The sequence below is a fragment of the Elephas maximus genome, chromosome 12 (assembly GCF_024166365.1).
Source record: "Elephas maximus indicus isolate mEleMax1 chromosome 12, mEleMax1 primary haplotype, whole genome shotgun sequence".
Lineage (NCBI taxonomy): Eukaryota > Metazoa > Chordata > Mammalia > Proboscidea > Elephantidae > Elephas > Elephas maximus.
The window spans coordinates 59,260,938-59,278,488 of NC_064830.1; the positions used below are offsets into that span (position 1 = coordinate 59,260,938).

Below are 17,551 nucleotides of genomic sequence, written 5' to 3' on the forward strand. Positions count from 1 at the left end.
ATCTCAAGGAGTTCACTTTTGACACCGCATAGGGGAGGGCACAAAGGAGTTCCTCCTGACCCCAGGACAAGGCTTACCATCCACCTTGGGGGCAGGGTTCCAGGCCCGGCCTCCACTCTCTACAGCACTTCCTCCCCTAAAAAGTAGACCAGGCAGGTCCATTTTCTGCTGTTTTATTGATAGCTGACAACAGCCCCCTGCCCGGGCCCCTCCCCTTCTGCTAGAGAGGAGCCTGAGGGAAGGCCAGGCTGGTGGTCATGGCACCGACTCCTGGGGAGTGCCATGTGAAACAGCTGGAAGGGGCCCTGTGCCTGATGCCACCTAAGCCCCCCCCTCCACTTGGCCTGTGTCACCATCACTGGCTGGCTTTCAGCGTTTTTCCTTTTTTTTTTTTTTTTAAGAAATGTCAAAGTTGTTCCCAACACAAATGGATCAGCAAACACAGTAGAGAAGACCAGTCAGTACTTGTTAAGGGGGAAGAGAGTAGCGGGGTTGGAGGGGAAGAGAGAGGGGGTGAGAACACCACAGGACACAGCCTCGGACCATGCGGCCGTCGGAACTGGAGTGGGGACTGGGCTGGCTGCTTGTGCAGGGCCAGCACGGGGTCCTAGGGGCAGGCATGCACGCACATGCGCCACAGGCAGCTGCATGCACGCCTCTGCGCCCTTGCCGAGGTCACGCGCCCACTTACATCCACCCACACACACCCCAGCCACACCCCCAGGGCTCGGCCATGCCCAGCAGGAGGTGGGAGCCCCGCCCCCATCTTCCTTGGGTCTGGAAGGGGACGCGGCCCATCAGCGAGCAAGGCACATCCTTCGAGTTCTTCAGACGCAGAGAAGTGAGGAGAGGGGAGCAGAGAGGCCCTGGCAGAGCACCGACCCCCTCCCTGGCCCCAGCTCCCTGTTTGTGCTACAGAGCCAAGGGCCTTGCTTCTCCTGACTGGAGGGAGGGAAGGACGGACAGAGGGCCTGGGTCTCTAACAGCGTCTGCCTCGAGCTAGACTCCGTGGTCCTTTCAGTCGATAAGTGGTTTTCTATAGAACCAATATTCTTTAAATATATATTTGTTCAAGTTATACCTTTTTGTTTCTCTGGGGAAATCTGCTTCAGCTCATTCCCAATAAATTAATACTCTCCATAGCTTATATTCTGGGGAGGGTGCAGTGGGGTGGGAGCCCCACGAGCCCCAGCCTCGGTCCCCTGCCCCTTGTGCTGAAATGGACCGGCTGGCTGAGGCCCCTGATCGGCAGTTCTGTGCTGGGCATAGGCCTGTGCTCTGCCACGGAGTGGGAGGGGACTCCAGTGGTGCCCCCTCCTCTCCTCCCGGGGCAGGACTGGCGGCCCAGCAGGTATTGCACGGGGAGCAGCAGGCGCGCCGGGCGCCGCGGCGTCAGGCGGAGCCCTAGGAGTTCCTGCCAGGCGCCCCGGGCAGAGGGCAGGAGTTGTGCTTGTGCAGGGGCTGCGAAGAGGCCTGCCCCCGCATCAGCCCGCAGCCGCCCGGTCCAGTGCTCGTCCTGAGGTAAACATCAGTGTGCGGTGCCAGAGTCCGGGCGGCGCGGGCCGGCCCGACGCGCCAGCGGCCGGTTACTCCAGCATGGCGTCCAGCTGGTCAGCCAGGTCGTCGAACATGCTGCCAATGTCATCCAGGATGCTGCCAGTGCTCTTGTCCTCGGCGGCCGAGGGGCTGGGGGCAGCCGCAAGGGAGTGAGCGAACAGGGCCCGGGGAAGGCCGCGTCCTCGCCCAGCTAGTCTCGGCCAGATCCGCGAGTGGGGCTGAACAGGGCCGGGGGCAGATCCCGCCCATGGGCACCGCCCCCTGCGCACAACCACGCCCTCTCCAGGCACCGCCCCCCGCTGGCCCTAGAAAGTAAGCGCTGCTGGGCCGGACTAGACCACGCCCAGGTTCCACCCCCGTATGACCCCGCCAATGGTCTGTACTAGGCCCCAACCCCTGTTCCAGATCCCGCCCCTGGGCCGTTCACAGCCAATTCCGGCAGTGAGGGGGCGGGGTCGAGCGCAGACTCCGCCTCTGGCCCCGCCCCCACCCCGCGCCTGTAGTGCCTACCGCGGGCCCTGGCTGTCTTCCTGCCGTATCTTTTCCTCCACCGCTTGCAGCGCGGCAGCCAGGCAGGCGCTCGTCTGCTCCAGCTTCTGCCGGGCGCTGTCCCCCGGCGAGGCGCGGTCGGGCGCGGCTGGGGCTCCCGCAGTGGTGGCGGCGGCGGCGCGCGGCGGCTTTGCGGGCACGTGCAGCGCGGACGAGCCGGGGGACGGGGGCCTGACACCGACTGGGAGCGGCATGCCAGCCGACTTGGCAAGGGCGGCGGGCGACTGACGCGCCGGCGAGGGCGCGGGCGACGGTGTAGCGGTGCCCGACGGCAGCCCTGCGGCGGCCTTGGCCGGCTTGGGCGCCGTGGGCGGTGGCAGCGGCTTGGGCGACACGGGCGGCGGCGTCCCGTGGGTGCGCTTCACCTCTGCGGAGAGGACTGCGCTGGCAACGGGGCGGGGACCTGGGGCCCTGGACCGCAGCCGTCGGACTGTTCCTATGGTCAGGCTCCTACCGCCCCCACCCTCCCTTGCCGCCAGGGGGCGCTCTTCCACGTGCAAATGCTCGGGCCACAGCTTCCCAAGCGCTGGGGGTCTTGGCTAAACCCTGCCGCGGGCGCTCCTCTCGCCAGCCTTCCTTCCCACCTAGCTCCCCCTTCAGGTGGGGCCTGCTGCGGTCACACTGGCCCCTCGGTTGCTTCAGTGCCACAGGACCTTTGCATCCTTGGCCCCTCTCCCTTCACCCTCACAGGGGTAACTCTTCAACCATGTCAGAGCTCTCCCTGGCCCCTCCAGCATCTTGCACCTGTCCTCCCTCCACAGGCGCCATTCATGGGTTTTTTTCTGCAGGACTGTGTCCCCTCGCTCCCAGCCTGGGCCGGCACAGAGTTGTTCCATCAGTGGATGAATCAATGTCCCCAGCCCACCCCCACCCAGGCTTCCCAAATCCCATAAGAGGTGTGAAAGAGACGCGGGGGTCCTGCTCTTTGGCTCTCCACACCTACCTGGGCTGCCGGGGCCTGGGAGTGGCACCTTCTTGGATGCTGGCGTGGGTGAGCCCTGCACCTTGGGTACGGGCTGAGCCAGGACTGGCTTGGGAGAGACAGGCGGCTTGGCCGGCTTCCGCACATCACTGTCAGGCAGGGGCAGTGGAGGCAGGTGCTCCAGGTCAGTGGGCAGTGATTCGGCGGGCGGGGGCACCAGTGGCAGCTCAGGGGGTATGCCCTGCTCTGAGACTGGCCGGCGGTGCAGGGTGCCCATGCCATTCTGGTACACGGACAGTGATGAGGGTGGCTCAAACCCTGCTGCCCGCTCCTTGGCTTTGGGCCGGCGCTTGACAGTGTCAGACTCTGTCAGGATGAACTTGATGTTTTCCTGCTGGCTCTGCTTGGCCCGGATGCGCCTCTTGAGAGTGGCACTGGCCTCCACCCTGGCCAGGGGTGGGCCCTCGCCACTGCCCTCGCCCTTGGCTGGGCCTCGGGACCGCTGTCGGGCAGTGCCATCCTCAGTAAAGGGGCTGTGTTGTTCTGCAAGCCCCACGGGCTCTCCAGGCCCCCGGCGGGCAGTGGCTAGAAGTCCAGTGACGGGCCCGCTGAGTGTGCGGCGTCGGTTTACCACCTCCCCATCAGGCCCAATGGCCTCCTTGTGTTTCACAGAGGCTAGCACTGTGGCCACCCGGCCTGGCTCGGGGCTGGCAGGGCAGGGTATGGGGTAGCCCTCAGGGGGCCTGCGGGCAGCCCGGCTGCCGCCCCCAATGGACGACAGCTCCAGCATGGCTGCAATGCTCTTCACGCTGCCTGCGCTGCCTGTGTCCACACTGCTGGCCAGGTCACTGGCCCTCTGGCGCTGTGCCCAGACCCCCAGCCCACTGTCCTCGGGCCCAGCCCCCTCTGTCTCGGTATCTGGCCCTTGCTCATCAGTTGGGTTGGCACTGGCCATGGCAGAGCTGGAGCGCTTAGGTGGGGGCGGCGGGGGCCCCTTCTTGCGGGGCCGCACAGCAAAGGACTGGCTGCGGTTGACATTCTTGTCAGTGCCACCGGGCACCCGCACAGAGTGGCTGCGGCCCACTCGCCGTTGGACTGTGGCATAGGGCCCTGCACCAACTGGTACCAGCAGCTCATCCCGCTCCGGCTCACTGTCAGATGCAGCGTATCGGTTCAGGCTGTGGGCACGTTTCTTCGGCCGCCCCGGCTCACCGTCAGCCTCAGGGGGCAGGCACAGCCTGGGCACAGGCCCTGGGGCCACAGGGGCTGCCTCTCCTTCCATAGGCTGGGGCAGCACATAGGCGAAGCCACGGTGGGTGGGTGACTGGGGCAGCGAGCGAGGTGACATGGGCCGCTCCGCTGGTGGCAGCAGCTGTGGGGTGGGTTTCACCTTGGCCGTGGCCAGGGTAGGACCATGAGGCCCCCCCAGAGCCTGGGGGGAGCCCAGCTGGGCTTTGGTGGGTGTCTGGGGAGGCGTGAAGTGGCTGGTGCCCTGTGGGAGGACCTGCCGTGGCTTACCGGGCACTAGGGGCACACTGGCTCGCTTGACGCTGTGGCCATGGCGGCTGGGCCGGACCTCCTTGGGTGGGGTGCTGGGGGCCCGCCCCTCATCCAACAGGTACTCTTGGCTCCGTGACATGGGGCTGCCTGGCTCCAGGGGCCCATCACCCAGCAGCTCCTGGGAGCTACTCATGTGGCGTGCCCGCCCACCCAGAGTGGGCTCCTGCCGCAGGCTGCCCCTTGGGGTGGGTGGTAGCTGGTTGCAGGTCTTCTCGGAGGCCCCAGCACCTTCAGCCGGGCCGGTCATGGCCACCTGCAGCTCCCCACTGAGTTCGCTGTCCTGGAAGGTGGTCATCTTCGGAGACTGGCAGTCGGCAGGTGTGGGCTCGGGCGGGGGCGGTGACTCGATGGCCACCACTTCAAGCGATTGGGGTGTCTTCTTGCGCAGGGGACCTCCTTCATACTTGGCATACTCTGCCTTCTGCAGCTCCGCTAGCTTCCTCACCGCCAGCATCAGCTTCTTCTGGTGTCCTACATGGGGCATGGCATGGCTCAGGCTGGGGGGAGCCGGCAAGGACCGGGGGCGGGCAGGGCAAGCTCTCACCCAGTTTGGTGATGCCAATCTCTTGCAGGTCTTCCCAGGTGATGTCGGTGATGAAGTCGATGTTCTCATAGCCATTGTCCACCAGCACCTTGTAGTACTGAGCCAGGCCGATCATGGACAGCCACACGGCCAGGTTAGCCTGGGGGCAGGCGACACAGGGCAGCCCGGGCCTGCTGCCCACACCCTACCCGCCTACTCCCAGCTGTCCCGGGGAGGGAACACCAGGCCAGCTGGCAGACAGAAGGACAAATGGATAGGCCAGCTGTGTCAGCAACAGAGACAGTGTAGGCACAGTATGGCCGCCACTTAGGCACAGAACAGGAGCCCCAGGCCAGCTCTTCAGGGCACGTGTGAGTACACACAGACACACACATGGAGGGCATGACCCCTCCTCAGACGCCCACCCTCCAGGGCTAGGGGGAAGAAATCACTTCCTCACTTGCCCCCCAGCCCCAGGGGCGGCTCCCTGTGTCAACTCACCCACAGATCACAGATGCAGACACGTCATAGCCACATCGGATGTGTGCATGCGTACACACACACTTCACCCACATGTATGCATCCATGTGTATATGCACTGCACACACATATGCACACATGCACATGCATGGCACACTCAGCCACATAAGGGCATCGACACCCCTTCTGCATCTCACTCATGCCCCACCTGTGTCTCTTGTGCACACGCTCATGTGTCGCCACCTGCTTTGGGCACGCACTGCCAGCCACATCACATGCAAATACTCATAATGAGCTTCACCCAGAAACACCTGATTGCTTCCTGAACAGAGTCCATGCTCCCCGCTAGCCCCACTCACACACCAACAGGCGGCACAATTGTCACCCTCTGGGTGCACTGACGTGCACAGAACAAGGGGACCCTGTGAGGCTGGGAGGCCCTCAAGCTGCTGACAGGGGAGGGGGGCAGGGCAGGTGGATGAGCACGTGGGTGGGTGCAGACGCTCCAGACAGCAGTCCAGGGCCACCTGCTCTCAGCCCAGAACCTGTACCCACAGGCTGGCTGTCTCCAGGCATTGCTGGAAGTGGGCATCAGCTGTCCGCGCAGCTGGTGTGGGCACCGAACAGGTGTGTGCAAGCAACCAACTAGGATGCCCTGAGTATAGTTATTGGATGTGTGCCATCTCACGATGCACGCACACACTGGGTATGCACTCACCGTGTCCCTGGGTGTGTGAGCACACCCAGCAGCATGTGCCCTGGGTGATGCCAGGTGTGTGTGTGATGTGCCCGTGTGGCTGGCTGAGCTGGGGGGATCTTAGTAGGGGTGGAGAGAGGATACTTCTGGCTTCTGGCGCCCTTCCCTGAGACTCTCTGTCACCCTGGCCCCTGCCCCAGGGAGGCTGGCCCCAGTGCCCGTGACAGATGGACAGACAGGTAGGAGGCTATCCAGGCAGCTCACTGCTGACAGGGCCATCCTCCACTCTCTTCTCCCCTGAGCTGGAGCTAGCCTGTCTGTCTGCCTGTCCTGGGCCCGGGCACCAGGAGGTGGGGGGCCTTACAGGTTTGTGTTCGGGCAGCCAGTCAGGGATGCTCAGGCCGCTGATCTCTGCCGTGATCTTCTTTCGATGGCCTGGTTTGGTGACACCGATAGCTGTGAGGTCCTGAGCAGGGAGAGGCCTATTAGCACGAGGCCGGGGCCCGTCTCAGGGAGGCAGCCAGCAGCTAGCTGGGGCGGCTCACCTCAGGGGTCATGCGGCTGATGGTGGGCAGGTCATAGCCAGCACTGATGAAGTTGGGCACGTAGAGTTGCAGCTGGAATGTGGCCAGCCACTGGCTGACCGCCTCGGCACTCTGGAAGACACAAGGGCACCCGCTGCAGGACTGGCCCATCTGCCCACCTGGCATGCACCCCGCCATGCGGTGCCCCCGTCCCGCAGCGCCAGGTCAGCCGTCTGTGGTTCCTCTGCGCCAGGCTCCGGTCAGCTGTCCTGGCGCCACCTTCCTTGGGCATCTTCGGGCCCCACAGTCATCCTTCATCATCTCCACCGGACACTTGGGCTGCTGTCCCTGTCACAGGCCCCCTGACCATCCCCCATCTCTGCACCAGGGATGCCCAGCAGCCCCTGACAGGACATTACCCCCTTTCAGGGAGGCAGTCAGTATGGACCCATCTGAGGGCACACTGGGTGGGGTTCCAGGCACAGAGTGCTGCTCTGCATCCCCACGGCCAGAGGCTTTGGGCACAGGGTGTGGCTCTGCCCCCATGGGCAGGGGCCTCAGGCACAGGGTGTGCGTCTACGCCCACAGGCAGGGGCCTCGGGCATGGCTATGGCTCTGTGCCCCATGGGGCTGGGGCTCCTCGCCTTCCTTCGATACCCAGGAGAACTCAGCCAGCAGCTCACCCCTCAACCAGCACACACGCACACACACACAACCCACTTTACCCTCGCACACACTTTATCATCTTGCACACCTTCCATGCCCACAAGCACGTGCATGCCCAGCCCATGGTTACATACACACTTGTGCCAGCCCTTAGTCTCACTGTTCTACACACACAGCCACTCCTGCTTCCTTTATGCCTGTCACGCTCCCTCCATGTGGTCTGCACACACACGCTTCACCTGCATACACTGGTGCACACACACGCTGGCTCTCACGTACAGCCTACAGCGTACACAATACCTATACACGCGTGCATGTGCACACACAACGCACACAGACTGACAAACAGAGGATGGGGTCTGGCCCACCAAGGCTGCCCTGCCGCCGTCAGAGCTGCCAACCTCAGCCCCCAGCACCTGCCCTGCCTAAGCCCACCGTGTGAGCCAGGCCTCAGCCCTATACCTTGCCCTCACTAGCTGGCTCCAGCTTCTTGGGTGGCTGATCCACGTAGACCTGCCCAGCGTGCACCATTGGAGGCTGGGCCTGGGCAGCACCTGCAGACCAGAGTGGTGGTCAGGGCTTGAGCTGCTCAGGGCCCCCTGCCAGGGCAGCAGGTGCAGGCATGCTCTTACCTGTGGAAATTTCCAGAGGCTTGACCAGACTGTCCCCAGGGCTGGACTCAGAGACAGACTTCTGGGAGAGCACTGTCGCCAGGAGCTAAAACCCAGAAAGGCCACTCACCTGTGCTGCTCTTGGCTTGGCCGCCCTGATGTCCACCCCACCCCACCTACCTTGACCCCTTCGGAGCCTGCATGCAGGACGTGGCCCCCGCTACCCCGGCCACCAGGCACACTGCTCAAGCTGCTGCTGCGGTCCCCACCTGCCGGCATGAGGCAGCATCAGACCGCATAGCACCCCCCAGCCCCAGGTGGTACCTGGTGGGAGGACCAACATCCCAGCCTTCCCTGGCCCCGGTCTACCTGCAAAAGGCTTCCTCAGCACCCAGATCTCCTCTGGAGGCGCAGAGGGCCCTGATGAGCTGCCTCCCAGGGGTGGGCTTGGCTCAGGGCCTGCTCGGGAACCTGCTGGCCAAACACAGGCTCCCTGAGGCCTAGCCTGGGCAGCACAGGGGCCAGTACACACGCTCTGGGTCAGCCACCCAATGCACACAGACACTCAGATATACACACAGACACACTCACATACACAGACACACTCACATACAAACACACAGACACACATATACATACAGACACAAATTACTCTCACATACACACAGACACAGATACACAGATACATTCTCACATAGAAACACAAAGAGATACATACTCACATATGTGTATACATCATATATATATATAGATTCTCAAATACACACAGTCACTTACGTATACCCCAAGACACACACAGACAAATACAAATACACATACACACACACTCTCACAGACAAACTCCCACAGACACATGCACAAACACATATCACACACGCACTTGCTTCTCTCTGGCCCCCTGAGAGCCCCGCCCTGTCCCCCCACCATCCGGGTGGCACTTGCCAGCTCTCTTGACAATGGCCTCGCCCAGGGAGGACGGGAAGTAGCCAACACGGTCATTGCCTGTCCTGTTGTCGTGGACACAGCCTTTCCACCGGCCGTCAGGGTGCTGCTCAAGGACCTGGCCACAGGGTGTGGAGCTTGGCTTGGGAGCTCCCTCCAGGTTGGGGGAAGGCAGCCTGGGCCTGCTTTCTCTGAGCTTTCTGCACACTGCCCCTATCCCCGACTGCAGCGGGAGGCATTCTGGGTGAACACAGCCCAGCCCCTTGCGCCGCCCCTCAGCCCTGGACCCTCACCGTGATGATGTCCCCGGCCTTCACATTCAAGCTGGTCAAGTCGTAGTTGTTGCAGTAATCCTTGGTCGCCCGGACCTGCAGGGCCGCCGAGGCCTCTGAGGACACAGGAGGCCATGCCCTAGTCCTGCAGGCCTGCTCACCCAGGCCCCCTGCCCAGCCCCTCATCCCCTTCCCCAGCCCACCTCGCAGCAGCTGCTTGATCTCCTTGCTGGCCTGCGACGTGGTAAACTGGTGCACGATGTCCAGCGCTGTCTGGCTGTAAGTGTTCCGCACCTGAGCATTGATCCCACTCTGTGGGTGTAGAGTGAGGCCATCAGAACACCCCCTCCTGCACTATACAACCCAGCCCAGCACCCTCAGCCTTAGCTCCTGCCCAGCCTCAGCACACCCACCTGGCCCTAGCACCTCCAGCCTCTGCCCCCCCCCAGCTCCAACCTGGCCCCAGCCCCAATCCTCCCAGTTCCCATGTCTCCACAAGGCCCCTATACCCCTAGTCTCAGCCCCTGCTCAGCCCGAGCCCCCGCCTGACCCCAGCACCCCTAGCCTCAGCCCCCACGGCCCCACCTGGCCCCCCAGCCCCCAGCTTACGTCAAGCAGCAGCCTGACCACTTCGGTCTTCCCACAAAGCGCAGCCTCATGCAGGGCTGTGCCGGACTTGGTCTGGCGGTTAATGTCGATGCCGGCTTGGAGGAGGAGTCTGGGGGGGGAGAGGCGGGCAAGACAGTGGGCAGGGCCCTGCACCAGGAGCCCGCTGCCCCAGCTAGGCCCTAATTCCTTGAGGATGGGCAGCCAGCCCTGCCCAGTCTCCCCGGGGATACTTGTGGGAGGGCCCAGCCCAGCTAACACCCACAGCTGTTGTCTTGTCTGATCACAGCCTTGGCCATCCTGTGATGCCCACTTTGTGGATGGGGAAACTGAGGCTCAAAGAGGTTAAGTGTCTTCTGCAAGGTCATGCAGTATGGCTATCTGGCTGTAAAGGCCACTCCCTGGCCAGCTCCCAGGCAGTCTCCCCCCTCCAGCCCCAGCAGCTTGCAGCTCACCCTTTACGTGGGCAGCTACAGGCCTGACCATGTCCCCATAGCTCCCCGCTGACCTGTCTCTCCTGCCCCAGGCAGAAGGAGAACCCATCAGCCCAGGATGCCACTGAGTCCCAGGCTCTGGAGGCTGGGACCCCTTCCCACATGACTATACCTGATGATGTCGATGTGGCCGTTCTTGGCTGCCAGGTGCAGGGGACTAGTGCCATTGGGGTCGGTGGTGTCTCCCGGCCGGGGCTCCAGCAGCGCAGCACACATGTTGCTACTCAGGAGCAGCTGGACCACCTTGAAGGAGGTAGCAGGGCAGGGGACACTGGCGTGGGGCATGGGTCTCAGGGGCCTGTCCCTGCCCCCACCCCCACACCAGGTAAGGAGGTCAGATCAGATGGAGTAGTGAGTGGGGAGCTGAGCCAGCCCCTCCCGCTCAGCTCCAGGAGAGACTTACCCCAACACGGCCGAACTCACAGGCCAGGTCCAGGGGCGTCTTCCCCGAGTTGTCCACGAGGCAGGGATTGGACTGGTGCTGGAGCAGCATCTCAGACTGCAAGGGGCCCACCAGCACCTGTCAGGACATGCCGGCCGAGGGTGCCCTCCAGGCCACACTGCCCTCCCTGCCCACAGCCCGGCCCTCACCACGTCATAGTGCCCATGCTGAGCCGCCAGGTGCAGGGGGATGTGGCCCTCGTCTGATGGAACATTCACTGCTGAGCCGGCCTTCAGCACCAGCTTCATGGGCTCCTTTCGGCCCTGCCAGGCCGCATAGTGCAGTGGCCGCATGCCTGGGGGCAGTAGGGGCTGTGGGAGCTGACCTGGCTCCTGATCCTGAGCCCAGGACACTGATCCCGTGAGGACCTGCCCTGACCCACACAGAGACCCTGAGCTGTACCACAACCAAGGGGCTGTCCAGGCCTCAGGGATCTACCCCCGACCCTGGTCGTGAACACTGGACCATCCAGGGGACCCCCATCTCTGACCTGGACCATCCAGACCTCCAAGGACCCTCACCACTGACCTGGATCTTGGACTCCAGACCATCCAGGCCTTGGGAGACCCCACCCTGGACCCTGGACCATCCAGGCCTTGGGGGGCCCCACCCCTGACCCGGGGCACTACCTGCCCCTGTCCCTGTCCCTGGCTCCAGCCCGCACTACCTTTATTATCCTTGATGTCCACAGCAGCCTGGGCCTCTAGCAGCAAGGAGATCAGCTCGGTGTTGCCATTCAGGGCCGCGTGGTGCAGGGCCGAGAAGCTGGGATGAGTGGTGAACACATATGGGAGAAGCCTGGGCATCCCCGGCTCCCCAGGAGCCCAGTCCCCATGCAAGACTGGTGTCCCCAGCTAAAAACTCACCCATCTGGGTCCTGGAAGTTGACATTGATCTTTTTGGTGGAGCCCAGGAGTTCTGGGGGTGGAAAGGGGGCCCAGTGAGGGGAGGCTTGGCCCAGCCCTTGCTGAGGCCTACCTGGCTCCCAGCCTCTCTGGGCCAGCAGCCTGAGAGCAGGGAAGGGTGCTGCTGGCCCCTGGTGGGCTCACAGCCATAAACATTCACTCACTCACTCACTCACTGTGCCCTATGCTCGGCTCCAGCACCACTCTGCGGGGCTGCTTTCCCGCTGCACTGCAAGGTCAGGAGGGCCATGGTGCTGAGCCCCCACTGACACTGCCTGGGGACAGGAGGCATAGCTGGGCACAACACAGTGCACACGTGTGCACATGTACCCCTCCCTCCCTGGGACACTGGCGGAGCACCCTGCAGCGGTGGGAGGAAAGAGTGGCCCAATCTGTCTCTCAGAAGGACCCAGATGGGGCCAGGGGCAGCCCAGGGAGGCTGGAACACCAGAGATGGGGTCTAACTTGGAGGAGACGGCAGTCCATGGGGCAGCCTCCGCCACTCCTAGGCCGAGGCCACTGCAGACCAGCGCACCCTGCCCAAGCCAGGAAGGGTCAGGGCCTGCAGGGCAGAAAGGGGCACAGGTAGGGTGCCCAGTGCCCCTGAGTGACCAAACACGACTCCCTTGCCCACCAGGCCACACACAGCCCACCTGAAGCCAGAGGGGCCTGATGCCCTCCCTCTGGACCTGTCTTCTCCTGGGACCCCTGTCCTGGCCCCCACCAGCCACCTAACAGAGAAGGGGAGCCTCCCGCACCCCCCTACCCATGGACTCTAGTCCAACAGGACCCTGGCCAAGCTCCTGCCTGCCCAGACCATGGTTACATAACCCATTTGTGGGTCAGACACTCTGTGAGGGAGGGGGCTCGTGGGACAGAAGCCCCTTTGTCCAGGCCCAGAATGGGGTTGGGGGAGGGCCAAAGGGCAGGGGGAGCCAAGAGAGTGGAGCCACAGAGAACCCCGAGCTCTGGGTCCGCAGCAGCCCCTGGACGCAGGGATGGGTCCCCAGTAGCTGATGAAGCCAGACGGACCTGGGTTTGAATCCCAGCCCAGACTCCTTGTCACTCACTTGGCCTGACCCTGGCCACTGGCCTCCTCCCTAAGCTTGAGACGTGGGGCGGGGCGGGGGAGGGGGCGGTGGCTGGCAGAGCTGGCCTCGCAGATGAGCATGCATTAGCAGACATGAAGTACGGGGACTGGCAGGAAGTCAGGGCCTGGTAATTGGCAACTACTAATATTAGCTATACAGGAATCCCATCCCTACCCTCTGGAGCGAGCGAGGGGTTTCTCCTGCAGGTGCAGAGGGAAGGCTCCAAGAAAAGAGGCCCTCCTGGCCTCCCCTGCATCCTCCCCCACAGCTCAGACACCTCTGCCGGCGCCACGGTCTATCACCCTCCCCTTGGCAGGCCACTCAGCCAAAACTCTGGAGCCATCACCGGGCACTTTGTTGCACCGCTTCTATCTTCTCCATCAGTAAATCCTGTTGGCTCTGCCTTCAAGATACACACAGAACACGCTCGGCACTCAACCGCTTCTCATGCTGGCACCACCACCACCCTGGTCCAAGCCTCCTGTCACTGGCATCCCTGCTTCCACCCTGCCACTGTCCATCTGTCCTCCACACCCACCACAGTCAGGAGGGGCCCTCTTCACCCATGACATGCACCATCCTCCAGCCACTCCAGCCTCAGCGTTCCTCCGATACACCAGCCACTGCTTCCCCTGGGCCTTTGCACATGCAGTGTATATGTGTAGGGGGGCTCTTCTTCTCCCAGTTAGCCTGTTACTCCCCGTCTCTCAACCTTTAGGTCTTTGTTCAAATGTCTCCTCAGTGATGCTTCCCCAGCCTCCCTGTCTAAAACAGCAATCTTCTTCCCATTCTGCTTCTGTTCTATTCTCACTAGCCTCATCACCACTTGCTGCATCATGTTATTTTCCTGATCTGTCTTGTTTATTGTCCATCTCCATCACTAAATGGAAAGCTCCAGCTTTCATCTGTTTTGTTCACTGCCGTGTCCTCAGTGCCTAACACAGTGCCTGGTGCATAGGAGGTCCTCAGTAAATTGTTGGCTGACCTATAGCCTTGTCCCATGTGCTCTGTCCGGCTGTTGGGGCCAACTCCATGGGCATGCAACCTGCAAACCTTCTCAGAAGGGCCCCGCACCTGGTTGAATGCCCTGCTGTCACCATCTTGAAATTTTTAATAAATAATTTCTAAGCAAGGAGCCCCGTACTCGTTTCATGCTGTTGCCTCCCCCTCAGTACCCCCCCCCAAGTCATGCTCATCCCCACCTTTGCTGAGGCCTTTGCTCAAGACATTCTCCTCTCTGGAACATTTCACCTTACTCTAATGTTTTTTGGTCCCCCACACTTCTTAGTTCCAGTATAGCCAGTTCTCAGCATCCCAGGCCAGGAGCTTGTCTCCCCTCCTCGCACACACAGACAAACACAGCCAGGGCCTCTCAGGCAGCTGCTGAGCCAGGTGTGCTGAATGGAACCCACAGCCAGGCCCACCTGCTCACCTGGCCACACCTGTAGACTCCCCAGCCAGGGACTGAAATTTCAGAGGAAATGGAGGCCAGGCCCAGGAAGTGACCCAGATACAGGTGTCTGGGGGGGGGGTCTTCATCACGAAGGTGACCACCCCTCACATGGGGGTGGGCACCCTGCTAAGGTCATCTCACCCCTCTCCCTGCCTGTGGTTTCGTCAGAGAGGAAAAGAGCTGGAATTGGATGGAGGGGAGCTGGAAGACTAGGGGCACCCCAGGAAGGTCCCCAGCTGCAGCTGAGTAAAGCTGAGCAGAGGACACAGAGGACAGCTTGAAGGAGGCTGGGGAGGTGTTGGCAAATGGGGATCAAACTGGAGGTCCAACAAGCGCTTCTCATGGGAGCCCCTTCCTCTTTCCACAAGATCCCTAAGACCTACTATTCTGCATCATACCAGTTCATGTGCTGTGTATGATGGCGCAGTGGTTAAGAGCTCAGTGGCTAGCCGAATAGGTCAGCAGTTTGAACCCACCAGCTGCTCCATGGGAGGAGGATGTGGCAGTCGGATTCCAAGATCACAGTCTTGGAAATCCTATGGGGCAGTTCTACTCTGTCCTGTAGGTTCACTATAGTGGGAATCGGGTTTACCAGCTAATACACCCATGTCGCCCCAGCCCTCTGACCACTCCCCCTGTGACCATCCCCCATTTTGTAGTAGGGCCACACTCCAGGCTGCAGAGGCCCTGGGATACCAGGCTAGCCACTCTTCTGCTTTGTACCACTTTCCTCTGCCCAGGTGCCCTTCCAAGCCCAGAAGCCAGTCACAAGCCACACCCACAGGGCCTCACCTGTCCCTGCCTAGGGCCCCACCTCAGAGTGGCCAAACCCTGTGGCCTCCAGCAGAGCAAAGACTCCCACCCCTCAGAGTAGGCAGGGCCTGGCGGCCTCCTCCTGCTCCCCCCAGGCCAGGAGTGTGGGGTTGGGTGCTCAAAGGAGCGGGCCAAGGAATGTGGCAGCGGCCCCTGGCCGGAATGCTCAGAGCATTCCTCCGGGGCATCTAGCATGACACTGGGAAGGGGCAGTTGCGCCCAGGGGACAAGGCAGGGTCCCTGTCCCCAGTGGGGGGCTAGCCCTTGCCCGTCATTCCCCTCCAGAGCGGGCTGTCCTCCCCCAAGGGCACCAAAGCACGCCTGTGCGTGTGTAAGGGGAGACACCCTTTCAGGTGGATGACAGAGCCTGGGAGCGCCACGGGGCAAGGGGGTGGAGGGAAGATGCTATGCAGGGGCAAAGGGGCCCCACCCCCAGGGATCTCGGTGACACCTCTGGTGCCAGGGGAGGCCTAGAGGGAACTGCTGTCTACCCCCAACCCCATGGCCCAAACTCCAGCTGTACTCTGCTGAATCAAAACACATCTTACTCCAAAGCAGGCCAGGGTTGCCATGGCAACAAAGCGAATTCATGGAGGGATTTCTCTGATTTATGATGCCTGCCCCTGTGAGTCAGAAAGTACAGATCCGGGGGCCAGAGCTGGCAGGGGCACGGGTGGAGAGACAGGTAGAGATCCAGATGGAGGCCAAGGAGAGCAAGCTCCCCACTGTCACTGGTGAGGATCCTTCAGTGGGCCAGAGTCGGGGGAGGAAGAAACCCCAAAGCTGACCTGGGCTGCTGAAGGGGCAGAGCAGAGCCCACAACTGCTGAGCGGTCACTAGGTGCTGGGCTTCAGGAATCCATCACAGAATTTTTCCACCCACACTTCGAGACAGGGATCACAAACCACCCCATACTACAGATAAGGAAACTGAGGCCAGAGAGCCCAAGGTGTTGTGCCCAAGGCTGTGTGGCCACTAGGTGGAAGCTGTTACCTTGCCTTCACCGCCCAATCCCTCCACCAGCTTTCCCGGCCAGAGGCTGCCTCTGCAGGGACCCCTTGGTTCCTGGGCTGGTCCAAGGCTGTGGAGAAGTCAGGGCCAACCAAGGAGCCTGTGCATGTGTTGCATTGGGCAGAGCTGGCCAGGCTAGGGCTGCCTGGGGTCTCCTCCTGGGGTTCCAAGACCTCCCCAACACCTTGCAGGAGCCAGACCCAGTTCTCAGCATCCCCCTGGAGCAGGGAGAGGGCCCTCGGCTTACACAGTCATGGGGTGGGTGGGATGGGGTAGGGAGGGTGCCCCAGACCCCAGTCTGTTCTGCAGGGCCCTGCCCACTGCACAGGTGCCCTGACACACTGACACGGTCATACGTGCGCAGCCGCACACGCGCCTTCCACACACCCATCCATCCATCTCCTGCCCCCAGGGAGTTCTGAGCTGAGCCAGGATGAGTACAGGGATAGGGTGCCAAGCTCCCGGCCCTTCCCTGGGGCCCCCACGGCGCACGCTCGATGGGAACGCCTGCCAAAAGGGCTGCTCTCTCCCTCAGGCCCCCTTCCCAGCAGGGACGCCGCAGAGGCTGGGGGACTGCCGGCCCTGCCCCAGCGGTGGGCACAGCTTTCCTCCCCCAGCCGCCCCTGCCTGCAGCCAGCTTGCCCGCACTGGGCGACCTTGGCCTCGGCCTCCCCATCTGCAAATGGCCCTGGGTCAGCCATGCCTCAGCAGCCACACCCCCAGCATGGTTCTGCACCCCTCCCCCCCCGCCCGCAAAGTGTGTTTTTAAACAAGGGAGGGAGGGGCCTGCTGGGGCTATCACCCCGAGGTCGCCCCTCACCGCAAGGGCTCCCTCCCTCTCTTCAGGGTGTGGGGGGGCCTCACCTTGCCCTTTAAAGTCCCCAGTCGAGCCCTCCCACTGCCAGCCTAAAGCCCAGGGAGGGAGGGGGCGGCGATGCGAGGAGGTGGGTGCCACCAGGGGCCCCAGAGCCTGGTGTCCGCGGGCTCCTGGTGCCGCTCTCCTCCAGGCTGCGCCCGGCCAGTCCCGGGCCCTGCGCCCTACACTCACTGGCTTTGCCCGGCCGCGGCCTCTGCAGCAGCCGCTGTGCGGTGCCCACGTCCTCCGCCTTCACCGCCTGCACCAGCTCCTGCTCCTTCCCCATGGCGCGGCCGGGCCGCAGCGACGCGGCTGGCTGAGCGCTCGGCGCGGTCAGCGGCGGCGGCCCCGCGGCCCCGGCCGCATCCTCAGCCTCCCGCCGCCCCTGGGCGTCCTCCGCGGGCGCGGGCGCGGGCGCGCGTCACGGGCGGGGGGCGGCCCGCGCTGGCGACGGCGCGACGGGCGCGGACGGGGACGCGGCGCCACCTCCCGGACGCCGGGGTCCGGCGCTCGGGCCGCTGACCTCCGGGCGCCCGCGCCAGCTGCTCCAGGCTCCGCCCCAGCCGACTCTGCTCCG

At 62.9% G+C, this 17,551-nt stretch overlaps 1 protein-coding gene across 1 annotated transcript; it reads right to left on the minus strand.

Annotated features, from left to right (window-relative positions):
- Positions 1-138: 138 nt before the first annotated feature.
- On the minus strand, positions 139-17,349 carry CASKIN1 (CASK interacting protein 1). Its single transcript, XM_049903339.1, has 20 exons — positions 17,167-17,349; positions 11,712-11,763; positions 11,513-11,610; positions 10,995-11,140; positions 10,807-10,902; positions 10,516-10,646; positions 9,913-10,021; positions 9,507-9,615; positions 9,325-9,419; positions 9,032-9,149; positions 8,459-8,560; positions 8,270-8,358; positions 8,111-8,195; positions 7,941-8,032; positions 6,834-6,944; positions 6,653-6,754; positions 5,133-5,271; positions 3,050-5,059; positions 2,068-2,473; positions 139-1,686 (listed from the first exon to the last, which is right to left on the minus strand). The coding sequence occupies exons 1-20, from the start codon at positions 17,258-17,260 to the stop codon at positions 1,587-1,589; spliced, it is 4,284 nt and encodes a 1,427-aa protein (XP_049759296.1). The 5' UTR covers positions 17,261-17,349; the 3' UTR covers positions 139-1,586.
- Positions 17,350-17,551: the final 202 nt, after the last annotated feature.

Coding starts and splice junctions, on each gene's coding strand:
- CASKIN1 (XM_049903339.1), bottom strand. CDS start 17,260: ATGGGGAAGGAGCAGGAGCTGGTGCAGGCGGTGAAGGCGGAGGACGTG. Junction 8,561..9,031: donor GGCCATTGTCAAGAGAGCTG/GCAAGTGCCACC, acceptor TTTGGCCAGCAG/GTTCCCGAGCAGGCCCTGAG. Junction 5,272..6,652: donor GGCTGCCCGAACACAAACCT/GTAAGGCCCCCC, acceptor GCCTGCCCCCAG/GCTAACCTGGCCGTGTGGCT.